This window comes from Helianthus annuus, chromosome 17 (assembly GCF_002127325.2).
Source record: "Helianthus annuus cultivar XRQ/B chromosome 17, HanXRQr2.0-SUNRISE, whole genome shotgun sequence".
Lineage (NCBI taxonomy): Eukaryota > Viridiplantae > Streptophyta > Magnoliopsida > Asterales > Asteraceae > Helianthus > Helianthus annuus.
Genome location: NC_035449.2, coordinates 112,674,774 through 112,691,681, shown reverse-complemented (window position 1 = coordinate 112,691,681; position 16,908 = coordinate 112,674,774). Strand labels below are relative to the sequence as shown.

The 16,908-nt window shown below is 37.1% G+C and overlaps 1 protein-coding gene across 1 annotated transcript; it reads left to right on the top strand.

Annotated features, from left to right (window-relative positions):
- The first annotated feature begins 776 nt into the window (after positions 1–776).
- LOC110924808 lies at positions 777–1,466 on the top strand. Its single transcript, XM_022168800.1, has one exon. It carries the CDS (start codon positions 777–779, stop codon positions 1,464–1,466), a length of 690 nt encoding a protein of 229 aa, XP_022024492.1.
- Positions 1,467–16,908: the final 15,442 nt, after the last annotated feature.

Here is a 16,908-nt window from a genome sequence, read left to right as displayed (position 1 = left end):
ATTATTTAATTGAAAAGGAGAGAGAAAAAGTATTTGTTTTTAGTGGAAATATACTGATATAGGAGTTGTTTTTTAGTGTAATGTATGTATAATTTTAGGGGGTTGGATGTGAATGCTCTAATAAAACTAATCAAACATGTTACTTAAGAAATACTTAGCATTTCCCCATTTTCCATGTTTTATTTACATTATAACTTGGTGTATGATGGGGCGTGAGTTGGGGGGCATGGTGCGACACGTGGAGTATGGGGCATCTAAGAACAAAAGCCAATTTCAAAGGGGTATGGTGGGGCGTGGCTGGGGTGGCGTGGAAAAAAAGTCAATTTCAAATGGCTAGTGCTATTGACCAATGAGGTTCCGCCATGTCATGTGGTTAGTCTCGCCCAACGCCCGAGGTGAAACCCCCGCCCAAGAGACCACGCCGAAACCCAAGCACACCTGAGGTGATGACATGAGCGTTTTTACGCAACCCACGCCCCATACCCATAGTCTTATTACAATAATTTTCATTTAATATTAAAAAAATACAATATGCTGACTGTTCAAATGGTGGTCACGTGATTTCGCGTTAAACAAGGAATTGACTCGAACGATAAAGAATATCCTCAAATACAAAACCAAATGATATACACGTGATTTTTGTAAATATTGGTATAAACAAAGGGCAATATAGTCAATTCAACCACTTTATATACCAATCTCTTCGTCCCAGACCTAATAATCCAACCTGTCTACAAACTCCCTATATTCTCCTGCCGACACACACACACACACATATGGCAGCAGAACAACCTCAACTCTTGTTCGATCTCTTCGATTCCTACTGGTTTGCTCACCAAATCTTCAACAAACCCCAAACCCCACCTGCCAAATCTCCTGAACACAAAGAACCAGCTGCTAAAATATCTCAAAATCTTGATTTCTCATCTGTCCCAACAATTAACATTAGATGTCCCAGTGACCAACTGTCCATCAACTCCAAGCAACAAAAGTTTATTTCAGACTCCCCAAACTCTGTGCTTAATCTCCAAACTCCAAAAGAAGTTGAAGAAGAAGAAGAAAAAGAAGTTATAATACAAGTGAAGAACAAGAATTTGAATAGAGATGAGAGAAGAAGAATGAAGAATATGAAAAGCAAAAGCAAGAGCAAGAGCTTGTCAGAGCTTGAATTTGAAGAGCTAAAAGGGTTTATGGATTTAGGGTTTTTGTTTTCGGAAAAAGATAAGGATACAAGTTTGGTTTCGATAATTCCGGGGTTGCAGAGGTTAGGGAAAGATGAGAAAGAACAAGTGAATGATGATTGTGTTAATGTTTCGAGACCGTATCTGTCGGAAGCATGGGGTGATATGGAGAAGATTAAGGAAGAAGCATCAAGACTGATAAGGATTCCGGTATATGGGAATGAAGCGGATGTTAAGAATCAGCTCAGATTTTGGGCTCATTCTGTTGCTTCTGTTGTTAGATGACATGGGTTAAGATAAGAACATGAGACATTTGAATTTTTGTTTTTTGTGTTGTACAATTTATGTTTCTTTGTAAAAATATTGTTAACTGTAAAATGATAAGATCAAGGTTGGTGTTGTGATATGTGATAAGTTTCATTGGGAGATGGGATTGTAGAAACATGATGAAGGATGGCTTGTGTGGCACAAGATGTACATGGGATGCATAGTGACACTATTTTGGTCAACACAAATCTTGAGTTAGGTTGTTAAACTCTTGTACTTGGATGGTGTCTCGTAACGTTTTCGGTTTATTTGAGAGGGGATAATACTTGACCATTGTCGTAAAAATTCCGACAAATCATGTATACTTTACAAAAAATACATTAATTCACACAAAACTTCGGGAGACATCTCCGGCAAGTTCCCGCACCCATTTTCCCTGCATCAACCCCCACCCTCACACACTTTCTCCACCATGTGGATGCAGAGATCTTGGCTCTTCCCACGCTTGACTCAGTTTTTTTTTGGGTAAAGGGTTACCCCGGTAAATTTTATAAATAACCAATAAGAACAAAGCATGTGCCTGACATAGCACACGCAACTAGACTTGGCATACCAAGACTAGGACAGCAAGAAAAACAAGACCAGCAACAGACGTTCAACCAAACACGACACAAAGCCCAAACACTACCAAAACAAACAATTACTACAAACTATAAACACTAAGCATCTTCCTTAGCCTGGGTCTTCATCCGATGCCCTACATAGGATCTGCCACTTTGTAAAGTCCGTCGATAATCCACATCACCCCTATATTCGAAGCCCATTAGCCGAAGCCGGACAATGTTTTTGATTTTCTCGGTCACTTGTTTAGCCGTACACTCCGTAGACGTGAAAAGCCGATTATTCCGCTCTTGCCATATGTAGTAAGATGACGCCGCTATCACTAGCTTACACATGATGTGCTTCAAACTTTTGGATTCCGAGTTGTGTTCCATCCAATCCGCAATAGAGGTCCACGAGTCGTTAACGTTATCCATATCTACCAGCATCCTTATGTTTGACCAGACTTGTGAAGCAAAACTACACACGAAAAATAAGTGATCTCTAGAATCCGTACCATGCTTACAAAGGGGACAACACATGAGTCTTCGGTTTGTTTCGCTGCCCGCTTCCCAAACCGCCAACCGATCTTGTGTCTTGAGCTTGTTTTTTATCACCAACCAAAGATGGAATGAGTGTCTCGGGATACATTGACTAAACCAAATCATGCTAGCCCACTTAACTGGAATGTCACGTGTCCGTAAGGTGTGCCACACTTCCAATGAGCTAAAGTGCTGATCATGACCATCCAAGTCCTTCCAAACCATTCGATCCGCTAACTGGGAGTTCTGTTGATTAACAGTTAACCCAATCAGAACTGGGTAAATATCATACCATGCTTGGGGCCATTTCCATTGCCCATTCTCATCAAGTAACTCTGCCACCGTAGATTGAAGATTAAAACCCGCGTTCGCAATATGTCTTGGTGTTATAAAAGACCTAAGAGGACTCAAATGACACCAATTATCACTCCACGCATTCGTTTGCATACCACTCCGAATAATGCTCCAAAAGAACGGCCGAACCGCATTCCGAATAGATAAAATCTTCCTCCAACCCCACGTCATACTACCTTTACACTGGACTTCCCAAAAATTCTGATTCTTCAGTTTATGAGTATAGATCCACTGCACCCATAGAGAGTTTCTTTTCGAGAGAATACTCCAAATATGCTTAGTAATTAGGGCCCTATTGACATCCGCAATTCGTCTAATACCCAATCCACCTTCCGCTTTTGGCAGGCATATATCGTTCCACGCCACCTTCGCTTTAACTCTCCCATTATTACCCGCATTCCAAAGAAAACGACGCATACGCTTTTCTAACTCATTGGTTACACGGGCCGGAATCATGAAAACCGACGCCCAATATAAATGCATGGCTGAAAGAACAGAGTTTACTAGCTGCAACCTGCCCGCAAAAGAAAGAGTCTTTGTCATCCAGTTATCAATTTTCTTCTCCATTCGATCCACCAGTAACTTACAATCCTTGGCCGTTAACCTCGTGGTAATCAGCGGCACACCAAGATACCGAACAGGCAAGATGCCTTCCTGAAACGGCATAATGTTGAGAATGTGCTGCTTTACCTGATGACTAACATTACAGAAAAAAACCGTACTCTTTGCAGGGCTCGGAACCAGTCCTGAAATATTAGTGAACAACTCTAACGCCTCCTTTATTTTGTTTACTGAAGAGACACTCCCATGAACAAAAATAAACAAATCATCAGCGAAAGAGACGTTAATAATTTTCTGCTTCACACAATTTGCATGATACTTGAAAGATGTGCTTGAGCGAGCATTATGTTGAAGTAGTAAGGTGAGCACCTCCATGACAAGAGTGAACAAATAAGGAGACATCGGATCTCCTTGACGAAGCCCCCTTCTCCCCTTAAAGAAACCATGAAGATTACCGTTTATACTCAATGAATAGGTAGCCGTGGTAACACACACCATAATCCAGTTCACCATCTTTCTATGCAATCCAAACTGACAAAGAATCTTTTCCAGAAACGACCAACTAACATTGTCATACGCCTTTTGAATGTCAATTTTGAAAGCACACCTTGGCGGGCCTTTATTCAAATGATAATTATGCATCAGTTCTTGCGTTAAGAGGATATTATCTGAAATCCTCCTACCAGGCACAAACGCAGATTGATTAATGCTAACCAGAGTCTCCAAACACCCCTTTAATCTCTCCGTTATAATTTTACTTATACACTTGTAGAGAACATTGCAACAAGAGATTGGACGGTAGTCCAAGACCGAATCCGGGGTCTCAACTTTGGGAATCAGAGCCAAAATTGTATGATTTAACTGTTTCAGAATTTTACCGTTATCAAAAAAATCCAGAATCGCTTTTGTAACCTCGGTCCCCACAATATCCCATGCATGCTTGAAAAAGGCAGACGTGTATCCATCCGGACCAGGAGCTTTGTTCTCACCAATGTTGAACATAGCATTTTTAATTTCTTCAGGAGTAACTTGTCTGACCATATTACTCGCCACTTCCGGACTAAGCGTATTAATACATATATCCGTCAAGTCCATGCTAGAGACTTGATCCTTCGTGCCTAAAAAACCCGCGTAGTGATTAACTAACGCGTCCGTAGCCTCATCCCCTTCATATCGGGTTCCAGCCAAATCCCGAATACAATGAATTTTGTTTCTAGCGTTTCTGCATTTCAGGCTATTATGAAAAAATGCCGTATTCGAATCCCCAGCACAAAGCCACTCAACCTTTGATTTTTGTTTCAAGAAACACTCCTCATCATACGCCGCAATCTGGAACTCCTTTAGGCAATCAGACTCGTTATTACGAAGCACCACATCAAGAGGGTTCTTGTCTAGCAATCTTTGGATCTCATCAAGCTTTTTACGCAGCTCACTCACCTTTAAATGCAAATTCCCTTGCTGGTTCAGGATTTTCCTAAGACCTGGCTTCAAGTTTTTTAGCTTAGTGATAACCGAGAACATAGAAATCCCATCAACCGTCTTCACCCACTCTCGCTCAACACATATTCTGAAATCCGGTTTAGAAGTAAGGAATTCGCGAACTTGAACGGCTTCGGCTTAGACACTTTAGGCTCCTTGGTTAGCTTTAGAATACACGGGGTGTGGTCAGAGACACGATACGCGTGATACATAACATAAGCTTCTGGAAACATATCAAGACCCTTAACGTTACACATAACCCTATCAATCTTACGAAGTAAGCCAATCCCCTCCTTCGGCTTCTGGTTCCAAGTGTATTGCATACCATGACCCTTAACATCAAGCAGGTCCGAATTTTTGACACAATCATAAAACTCTCGCATACCTATAGTTTGAGTTGACGTACCAAACAGCGAATCCTCCATATGAAGAGCCGAGTTAAAATCGCCCATGACAAACCAAGGCTTATCCCTACACAAAATCGCATGCCCACATAAGTTCTCCCAAAGAGCCCTTCGGTCTTGATATTTATTCTTTGCATAAACAAAAGAACCGAAAACACTAGTGTTATCAGTTTTTTACCATAATTGAGCATGAATGACTTGATCAGACTGTGACAGAATCATGACATCCACAATATCACTATTCCACCCTAGGATAACTCTAGCACCCCGATCACAAAGGCCCCCATTAGACGTCCAACTCCAATTTCTGAACACCTTCTTACAAACCCTCTCCAGATTAGCAACCTCCACATGCGATTCTAAAATAGCACAAACAGACACCTTATTTTCCGACAGCATAAGACGAACCTCATTTTGTTTCAGGGGTTGGTTCAAACCCCTTATGTTCCATGTAAGAATACTATCCATCAATACCACTCTGACCGGGAGTGCTTGCCCCCTCAGCAACCTTTTCATGTTTATCATTCCGCATAAATCTGGCTGTTTCAGTTGGTATAGAATCGACCACCTCCTCATTATCATTAGCGTGCTTCCCTGAGTTCTTTTCCACGTTTTTCCTGTTATCCATCTCAGTATCCAATTCCTGCCCATCAAGTTTCGATAAAGAGTCAAACGAGTTCCTCACTTGGACGTTATCCGATGTCTTCTTGATCCCGTGGCCATCTTTTGTTCCAGAAGTACTTGGGTCAGCCTTGCTAACCTTTGGCCTATACATAAACTTTTGTTTTTGCTTCATTGGTACCCCTCCCATACGAGCTGTCTTCCTCTTATCCATCCTGAAACCCTCCTCATCAACGACCACATGCTTAGCTTTTTTATTTTCATTCTTCCCACACACTTGATCATTGTGTCCGAAGACACAACATAACGAACACCTTTGAGGCTTCCATTCATATTCCACATCTACTATTTCAGTAATGTATCCATCATCATCAAGCTTCGGAATGGCAACTACAATCTGATCTTTAAGCTCTTTATCCGCGGTTATTTCAATCAACGCCCGAGCAAAGCTGCTTCTCCCCCAGTTTTCCGTGCACATATCGGCTGTATAGCCATCCAGCCGTTTTGGCACACCTAACTTGGACGCTAATAAGCTAAGGCCATCATCGGTGTAAATTGCAATAGGAACATTATGGAGTTTTACCCACACCGGGACTGACTTAATACCCTCTTTCTTTAAGCTAACTGATGGAGACCACACATTTAAGAACAAGGGTACTTTCCGGATCAGCCACGGTCCTCCTTCCAGAACTTTCGCCATACCCTCTTTAGAATCAAATTTAAAGAAAAAGAGCCCTCTGAATTCATCATAAGTTTAGCAAACCCGTATTTTGCCCAGACATTCTTAGCATAATATTCCACAACAGGATAAGGAAGCCGATTACCCAGAAAATAACCATATAAAACGTTCTCAAACTTATCCTGAGCTTTACGAATTACCTCTCGAGGAATGACCACATCAGCATCCGGCTTGGTCTCAGTCGAATCCAAACTTCTAAAGTTAACTTCCTGTTTCTTTGAGGACGTGTTCTTGACCTTATCAGCATAAGACATCGTATTAGCACACTTCACATGTTCCTCCCCCCTTGTGTGATCACCCGTATTTATGTCCTCATGAACTGGAACAGTAACTTTTTCCAGTTCATCAATGATATTAATCATCTTAGGCTCCTGTTGAATAACCCCACGTCTCGGTAATAACGGATTGCCATCAATTTTTAGAGGCTTAGAGAACAAAGACGATTTGTCACGCATGTCCTGGACATTCGATAACCTAGGGCCCTTCGAACTGATAAAGATATCCCCATGCAGCCTTTCAGTAAACGATTGAAACCCTAAGTCCTCCAAACCCTGCTCGCTAATAGGATTTTGAGAACTACCCACAGTTCCAGACACGTTGAAAGAATTAGACGTCATAACAAAAACATGCAGCGTAGCTGAACGATCGGAAAACCAACAGCCAAAGCAAAACGACTATGAACCCTAGACAGAAAAGAAACGAAAAACCCTAATCCGGACTTCAAAAGATTAGAAACCAGGGTAGAGTCAAGAAAACCTTACTCAGAAGGATCGACAAACCCCAATACCTAACCCAGATCGATCAAGATGAGGATTAGAAATCAAGAAATCTAGGGTTTCTTCAGGATCGCCGAAATCGCCTAGGCAGCCAGAGAAAAGCCATTTTACTAGCTATTGCTAAAATAAACTTTTCGCTTGACTCAGTTTGACAATTATTTATATTATAATCATCATGTGCTAATAAGAGAATGTTTAATCGTCTATTTAAATTAGCAAGACGGTTAGAAACTTTCTTCTCTGTTGAATTCAGTCCTCTTTAAATTTTCATCACATTCCATCTTAATTCTCTATACCATGTTCTTTATACATTCTATATTTCTATTTCGGTCGAGTATAGACTTAAAAAATTGAAAACAATACATAAAGTATTATTCTTGTTAAAAATGATGGTCTGGGTCATCATTCAGGTTCAACATGTTATAAGTGGGCTTCAGTTTGTTGGGCTACTTCTATATATTGGGCTCCTGTTATTTTATTCAACGTATACAAAAATAAATGACGGCAATAGTATTTTCAGTGTATTGGTTGAGTTGGGCGGCACATGCCACCCATAATTTTTTTTTCTGTAAAATTACGAGTTTACCCCGTTTATATTTATAGTCATGCATGACACTATTGGCCCAGCAAATTTACGATTTTATCCCCTTTTTAAATTATGATTTTACCATCAGTTTAAAATTACGCTTTTGCTCCTAGCCAAAAATTTTCAATTTTGCCCTAGATTCAATATTACGATTTTGCCCTGTTTAAATTTACAGTTTTGCCATTAGGTTTTTTCCTTAATATAACGATTTTGCCATCTGTTCAAAACTATGTTTTTACCCTCATTTAAAAAATAATTTACGCTTTTGCTCCCAGCTAAAAATTTCAATTTTGCCCTCGGTTCAAAATTACGATTTTGCCCCGTTTAAATTTACAGTTTTGCCATTAGTTTTTTTCTCACACAACCAAGTTACGATTTTGCCCTCAACCCCATTGGTCCATTTAATTTACGATTTTATCCCTGACACAAAATTATGATTTCCCTCTCAGTTCAAAGTTACGTTTTCCCTATCGTTTTAATTTTTCTAGCAAAACTATAAAAGTTTTTTCTTTTAATTGGTTGACTCGATTTAATATTTTTTCGTCTAAAGGAGCCGCCTAACACTCGCTCATTAGTCATCATCGTTTTATTTTTTTTCCTAGCAAAATTATAGTAGTGTTTTTTAATTGATTGAGAACTATTCGGCCATCGCCTCGCAACGCTGGCGGGAAATATCACCCTGCGATTGGTTCAAATGGGCGGCGAGCAATACCCGTTGGAACAACAAGTTTATTATTTTATATCCATTTTAATTATGTTTTTGCCCCCAGTTAAAAAATACGGTTTTGCCTCAACTTCAAAATACGTTTACCCTTTTGCCCCAAGCTAAAAAATATGTCACCCTCGGTAAAAAATTACGCTTTCACCCTCACCCAAAATTACATTTTCACCCCAGTTTAAAATAAAATTTTGTTTTTCCCCCAGGCTCAAAATTACGAATTTGCACCAGTTTATTATTTTTACCTACGTTAAAATTACGGTTTTGCTCACAGTTTAAAAATACGTATTTGCCCCCAGTTCAAAAATAAATTTATGCTTGTGCCCCCAGCTAAAATTTACGAATTTCCCCTCGGTTCAAAATTACGATATCACCCTCAATTTAAAATTACATTTTTGCCCCCGGTGCGAAATAAAAATATGGTTTTCCCCTAGCTAAAAATTAGGATTTTACCCTCGAGAAAATTTGATTTTTCCCTAAGTAAAAAGAAAAATATGACTTTGCCTCCAGCTAAAAATCGTGTCAAAAAGCTGCCTAACACTCTTTTTGTTTTTTATTTTAGCAAAACTATACTACTGTTTTTTTAATTGGTTGAGAATTATTCAGCCATCGCTCCGCAACGCGGGCGTGGCATCACCTAGTTCTGTTACATTGTTGTCTTGTTTGTTATAACAAATTGTGTTGTTGTTGGATATATCAGGGAGTTGAAGGATGCATTGTGAAACATCCGAGGGACTGCGATCATCTCACGAGATTCTTTTGGACCTAAGTGTAACTATTGTTGGTCAAGGGATATAAAAGCTAAAGTGTAACGCAACAGGTCGTTGTTCTCTCTCCAAATTTTCACACACACTATTCTCTGGTTCTTAGGCGATTTTAGGGTTTTGTATAGTTGTTTCTTTGTTGTTGAAGATCTCCAGTGTAAACTCTCTTCTGTTTGTGAGAGTTAGATATTCATGTGTTGATGATCATCAGTCGATGATCATCTAGGTATTGTATTGAACGTTGTTTGATTGCTAATCTCACATATTGTGAGATTTAGGGTTTGGGGGGGTGTTTTTCAGGTTTGGGTAACTAATAAAGTTTTCGTCACCGTTTTGTCATTTCTCTTGTGTTCTTTGTTATTTCTTTGTTTGTGTTATGGATCTTTCATACGTTAGGGACTGGAGTGTTGGATTTTTTTTTAAATAGGGCTGAACCTGCGAGCGGGTGTTAACCTCAGGGACTGAAACTGTACTTTACTCTTATCTATATTATTTATTATTTAATATTTATAATACATTTTAGATGGGTAAAATTGTAAATTCATAGCCATGTTAAAACAAATTTAACACAAAACATTAATTCAACTACTAATTTAATGGATTTTAATTTAATGAAGTTGGGCTATTAATTAATTATCTATACATACATAGTGAAGGGTTCAAATGAGAAGATTTTTTTTTTTTTTTTTTGTAAGAAGAGAAAAGAAGAAGTTTCAACCAAAAAGAATGCTTCATTTTACTTCTTTTAATATTTGCATTAAATTTTAATATAAGAGTTTATTGGTAAACTTACATAAATCATTAATTTGTATTCTTCCCCTTTAATAACTAACTAAATTAAATTTGTAATTCCTTTTCAAAATATACAATTTTTCCAAATTTAAAAAAACAACTTAATTTAAAGTGTAGAATAAATTACTAGTTGTGTAGGATAAATTACGAGTTGTGTAGGATATATTTCAAGGTGTGTAGGATAAATTTTGACTGTGTAGGATAAAATTCTATAATGTGTAGGGTATATGTAGGAAAATTTTGATATGTGTAGGTTTTATAGATTATATGTAGGATAATTAATGATTAGTTGACTAATTAATTAAAAAGAGAAAAATTAATGATATGAGTTATAAATGAAATAGTATTTTAGTAATATGTCCTTTCTTCTTTTTCTTCTCACATTAAATTTCTTCTCAAATGAACCTTCCCCTATATATATATATATAGAACCGGGATCAGGAGAGAACGGTGAAAAGTGTGAGAACGTATCCTGGCCCAACACGTGGCTGGGAGCGCTAATTGTTATGTCGGGATACGATTGTCATTGTCCACTTCCCGCTAAACAATGGCGTTATGATTCCTTTGCCCAAAAATAATTAAATATATATGGCGTTTTCATCTTTATGCCAGTTTTCATTCATGGCGTTTTTTTAAAAAGTGTATTTTTTATGAATGGCGTTTGTGTTTTAATGGTGTTTTCATCTTTATGCTTGTTTTTTCATGGTGTTTTTTTAAAAGTATTTTTTTTACTAATGGCGTTTATGTTTTAATGGCGTCTTATTGATTTCCTATAGATTTGGCGTTTTTGTGTTTTCTACTTGTCTTAATTTAGTTTTTTAACCCTTTTTTTAATGTTGTTTATGTTTTAAATGGTTACGTTTCGTTAATTTTTCTAATCATGTCGTTTTCTTTGATTTGCCCAAATACAGTAGTAGATCACACAACCAAACATGTAGATGTAATAATGTAAAGAGTAAAACACGATAGTCAACATTAAAATACATGGCGTTTAGCTAATCTACATATTCTGACATTCGTTTTGCTATTCTCTCGTCTGCTTTGTCAAACAACTGACGTATTCTTTCTCCCCCATAAGCCATGAATGTATTTAGACAACTTTTCAGTAGTTTTCTTTCTCCCCCATAAGCCATGAATGTATTTAGACAACTTTTCAGTAGTTTAATGTTTTCGTTTTCGCTATGAAACAAGATTTTTCCAATGTATTTTACCCTTAGTTCATTTAGCTGTTTTTGTTGGAGTTGATTTGGGGCATCTTCTGTTGCCAAACCACTTTTCCAACTAGCTATATCCCCCATGTATGTTTCCATATACCTCATTGCGAAAATCCCACAGTCGATGACGTTAGACTTTGTCCTCCAATCCATCTTTTGTCTGACAACCTTCGCCTTGCTCATGATCTTATGCTTTGGGTGATTTTTAATACACAAGTAGTTTGCAAAAGCTCCGTGCTGCAGTTTTCACATTTTTTTTTGCATATATTAGTTTGGCATTTTGTCAACATAGTTCCTATATTCAAAGTTTTTAAGTTACTTACCAATTTTTCCACCCATCCTTCATACTTTTTTTTGATGCTGACGTTATCCCCTACACCGCTGTTGTCCAATACATCAACTCTTTTGTGTTTCATGTTGAAATAGACAATATAGAAATGTCTTTCCCAGATTATTGGCATGAAGACCAGTTCATAATCCTTGATGGTTTTCTGTTTCTTGTCTTCTTTGAAACGTGTGTTTTTCAGAACAGTTTCCATGCTTCTGTTGAATTCATTGTTTCGTGCATCTTTTATTGTCATTTCGTAGTATGCCGGAGTATTCTGTTATATTGAGTACCACATAATTAAATATCAAAACAATGTCCTATTATAATTTTATCAAATATATGTAGCAAAAGAGTTACCAGCAGTATTTCTGTGCAGAATAACCTTGAGGGTGATTCATGAGCCTTGTATCTTTCTTCATAGTTCAGGATATGTGCCCAACTTAGAATAATTGAGACGTGTGCTTGAAATCCTGGTTTCATGCTCTCACATATCACCCTCATGAGAAACTTTTCTCCCATCTTGAACAACTCAATTCTAAAAAAACATCATTTGGCGTTTTAGTTATACAAACTCATTCTATTATAATATATGGCGTTTTGATTGTTTTGGCATGCATATTCTCAAGTAAACGTTATGAATGGATAGTTTGGCGTTTTATTTTGAGCTGTTCTCCCATCTTGAACAGCTCAGTTCTAAAAAAACATCATTTGGCGTTTTAGTTGTACAAACTCATTCTATTATAATACATGGCGTTTTGATTTTCATGCATATTCTTAAGTAAACGTTATGAATCGAAAGTTTGGCGTTTTATTTTGAGAGAAGTGTACATACTCATAATCGCCGATTCCAGTGAAGATGTATGTGGAAAGGTTATTTTTCAGGGTTTGTCCTTTTTCATGTATTACCACTTGCCTCCTTAGATAAGGTGACAAACATGCCTTGCTCAATTTTTTATCTCTCTTCTCGTCTTCAGCCACATTTTTTTATATTTTTATCTTCTTCATCATCTTTATCAGCTTTTTCATCACCAGGCAGCTCTTCAGGGTTTAAAATTTTATTTTCTTGCATCAGCTTTATGATGTCTGGAGTGTTGTCCCCATCACCTTTCTCCTGCACATCTGACATGTTTGGCGTTTTTTGTGGTGATGTGTTGATGACGTTTTCATCCTGGGGTTTATTGGGTGTCTCTTCCTTTTCAAAACTTTTCAAGAGGTTTTTCCTAGATGTAGTTGGTGGCTGTTCATATGGCATTTTATCAAACACTGCCCCTTCTTGGCCAACACTTTTGTTCACCATCTCCCCTTCAGTTTTTTCTTTTTCAGTGTTGATGCCTGACTGTCTTTTGTTTCTGTTGTGGCGATGTTTGGTGTCTTATAAAATACAGGAATTTTTGGGGTCTCTTCAGCAGGTTGCATATGTTTTTTATTGCTTTATGTCACACCCTGGCTTTGCGGAAGCGTGGGTTTATTTGGTGTGACTTCTTAATACCATAGCTTAATCACAACAAAGCTATATGAAAGTAAAACCATGCAGATCATTCATTGGTTCATTTTTTAAAATAAAAGTACCACAACATAGTTTTAAAATGTCAACACATGCAACGGAATTACAACATAACAGTATAAAAACATTGTTCAGAAGACATAACCACAAACATGAAACAGACGCAGTTTAAGAACTGTGACTCGTCCAGGTAAAAGTCACAACCCCCAAACTTGGATGACCCCATAACTCTTACGCAGCGTGAAAACGTAGCACACCGTGCCAGATCCTTAATTCCCTGAAATACATGTAGGTTGGAAAAATCAACAAAAAAATGTTGAGCGAGTTCATGTGTAAGTGAGTATGTAAAGCCTTTGTAATATGAAAATCCCTGGTATGTAGCAAATAAGGAAATAAAGAGATCACCAATGGTTTGCAAGGCCATTGATATGTGTGAAGTGCAGTAGGAAGACTCAAACCTAGCAGATTTTTGCGTCGGGTACCAAGTCACCCTGAGGTCCGTACTGTTGGGCCTGGGGCTGGGCTCGCTACACCCAGATAGATCTACCGCTAAAGACCCTCGGTCCTAAGTAGTAACCCTCCTTACGCTAACCATACCATGTAAAAAGTATTCGTAATCATAGTAACATGTATTTCACCCCCGAAGTATAAAAAACTGAAAACAGTTAAGAGAAAAGGGGGACATGAACTCACAAAAGTGCATCTCGAAATAGTAATCTCCCAGTCAACCTGCTGAGTGACGACCTACACGTACTAACTTCTATTAGATGGACGGCCATGCCTTGGCTTAAGGTTTAAGTTTTTGGGAAATAGTTAGACAACTATTTCGTATTTACACTTCTTAATTATTTATGAATTTTATTCCTTCCCAATGGTGGGGGTTTTAATATATGTGCGTTCATATAATTTCAAAATATATTATTAAGTCTCACTTAATAAAAATATTTTAATTCATTTGTCTAAAATATTCCACTTCCAAAATATACATATTTTTCCCAAAAATATTATATTTTATTCCCTACAATTTTCCAAAATAATACTTTTATCAAAATACGCATTTAAGAGTATTTTCTGAAAATACATAAGTTACATTTTTAGAGTTTGTGTGGTAATAATAATACCGGTGTAACTTAAATTTTTATTGTGAGGGCGTTAGTATTATTTTGGAAGTCATAACTTCATGATATTTCCAGTAATATTATTTTTACTCTAAAAATAATATATATGTAGTTCACAAAATAATCATAAAATCACACAAGCGTCTTACTATGAAATATATATTCTAAATATATATTTAACAAGTTTTATTTATGAAAATCCACCTCCGACACTTGGTAATTTTGTAACAAAAATCATGGCGAAATTTATTTGGAAAAACAAGTTAAAAATATATTTATAGACACTTGTCATGAAAATATTCTAAGTGTTATTTTCTGGAAAAATTTCGCCAGAGTTTCCTCTGTAACTGGAGGTGGCCACGCTTATTAGCGTATCATTTTCTTTTCAAAATTCAATCAACAATTTTCCCATCATCAACAAACAATATTCAAACATTAAACTAGTCAAAACAAGTATAAATCGCAAACACATGAACTTGTAAGTTATGTGAAAATACGTAGTAACCTTCCAAGATTTTTAGTAGATCTTTCTATCTTTAAAAATAAAATCGGTTTCTTGAAAATTATATTTTTAAAGAAGATGTAACTTCACAACTTCTTAGTGAAAATTACGAAAATATTTCTTTGTTAAATCCTTTCGTTACACAAGTGTCTACACACTTGTTTGTTCACAAAAATGCTTTTGTTTCAAGAAAGATCCGGCTTTTAAACATGATTTGCGTCTTACACTTGGTTCTTTGGGAATACCACTTGTAGATCTTTAGATCTACTAGTTTAGAATTCCATTTTACAAGAAAATCTATTTTTACACAAGTTCATGTTTATGTATGAAAGGGTTCGTCATCTTGTATCTTTCCTACTTAACATATTGCTAGTTCATGTTCTATGAACATGATCTAGCGTGGTTAGATGACGATCCGTTCCACTACTAGCAACCAACAACATAAAATAACCATAACTAAACAAGATTCATAAGTTTTACACCATTATTTTCTCTTTAACCATCTTGTTCATCATTCTTACAAGACTTTTAGATTTGATCTTTAGTGTTCATGATTTTTATCCGTTAAATCTCTTATTAACCACTTTAAACATGAACAAGAGAGTGTTTAGGAGCACTTATAACTAGCTCAAGGCTAGGGAAGAATCAAAGCGAAAACTAGGTGGATAAAAGCGAGGTAGAGAGGTCCTTGAGATTCCGTAAGCACCGAGCCTCCTTGTATGAACTCTAGCACACTTGTATGTATGTGGTTTAGCAAGATTGAAACTTGAAAGTGATGGTGGGTGTTGTTGTGATCTCGGCCGATTGTAAAGGAGAGGGAGAGAGATGAAATTTTAGTTGTGTTGTTTGTGAAGTAATGATAATGATCTTGGATGTAAACTTATAATCCACTTTAGTGCTTTAACCAATATATAATGTGCTCACTAGATATCAAACACAACAGATTAAAATATTCAAGAATGTAAGGGTGTGTCCCCTTGGGGGACCGATTCGGTCAGGGGGGGGGTATTTAGTTGGAATCTAACTAGATAGTTTAGTGTTTAGTTAAGATAGTTAGGAACTTAAATAAGTTACTAGTGTGTAGTGTGTTGTAACGGGTGTTAGGGTGTTCGGGGACCCTAACTAGCTCAGAAAAGGAAAAACAATGTCATTGTCAATATTTTTATGTTCCGGGTAAAGTTCGGTTGTTCGGTTGGATACTGATCCGTTAAAGTGCTTAATAAGCATTTTAAGTGTCTTTAATATTATTTTTAGTGACACAATGAATTCCCGACACTTTGGAAAGTTTCTAGTATTATTTTCCCATGTTTTTGCACTTTACTAGTCATATTAAATGCTGAATTTTGTATTATAGTGCAGAATTTTGTAATTAGAACATGTTTTAGGCACATCCGGTCACTATAACTATCACCTAGTGACGCAATTCTACAATCCTCACCTCCCTACACTCCCTACTAGTGTAGTAAACTATTCTCGGCTCATATTGGCCTTAGAGACAGTGTCTGTCTGGTACTGGCTATGTCAGCACTTTTACTGGGTTATCCGTTCATTGTGCTACTGTGCTATTGTGCATCAAGTTTATCACTATAGTTTGTATGTAAATAATGGAGTGACAGTTAATAAAGTATGATGCATGTATATCTATGTATCAGAATTCAAGTAGCAGTTTAACCACAATTGTAAGCAAGCACAGTAATTAAGCATTAATTAAATATTAATTAATTCGTACGGTTACCTGATTTGGTGAGGGTTGTCACATTCTCCCCCCGTTAGAAAAATTTCGTCTCGAAATTTTAGGTTCTGCTTCTAGTTGCAGGGGTCTTGGGAAATAAGTAGGGGTATTTTTCTTTCATTCGGT

What these genes read in the sequence shown, in the direction of transcription:
- LOC110924808 (XM_022168800.1), top strand. Translation starts at nt 777, where the DNA reads ATGGCAGCAGAACAACCTCAACTCTTGTTCGATCTCTTCGATTCCTAC.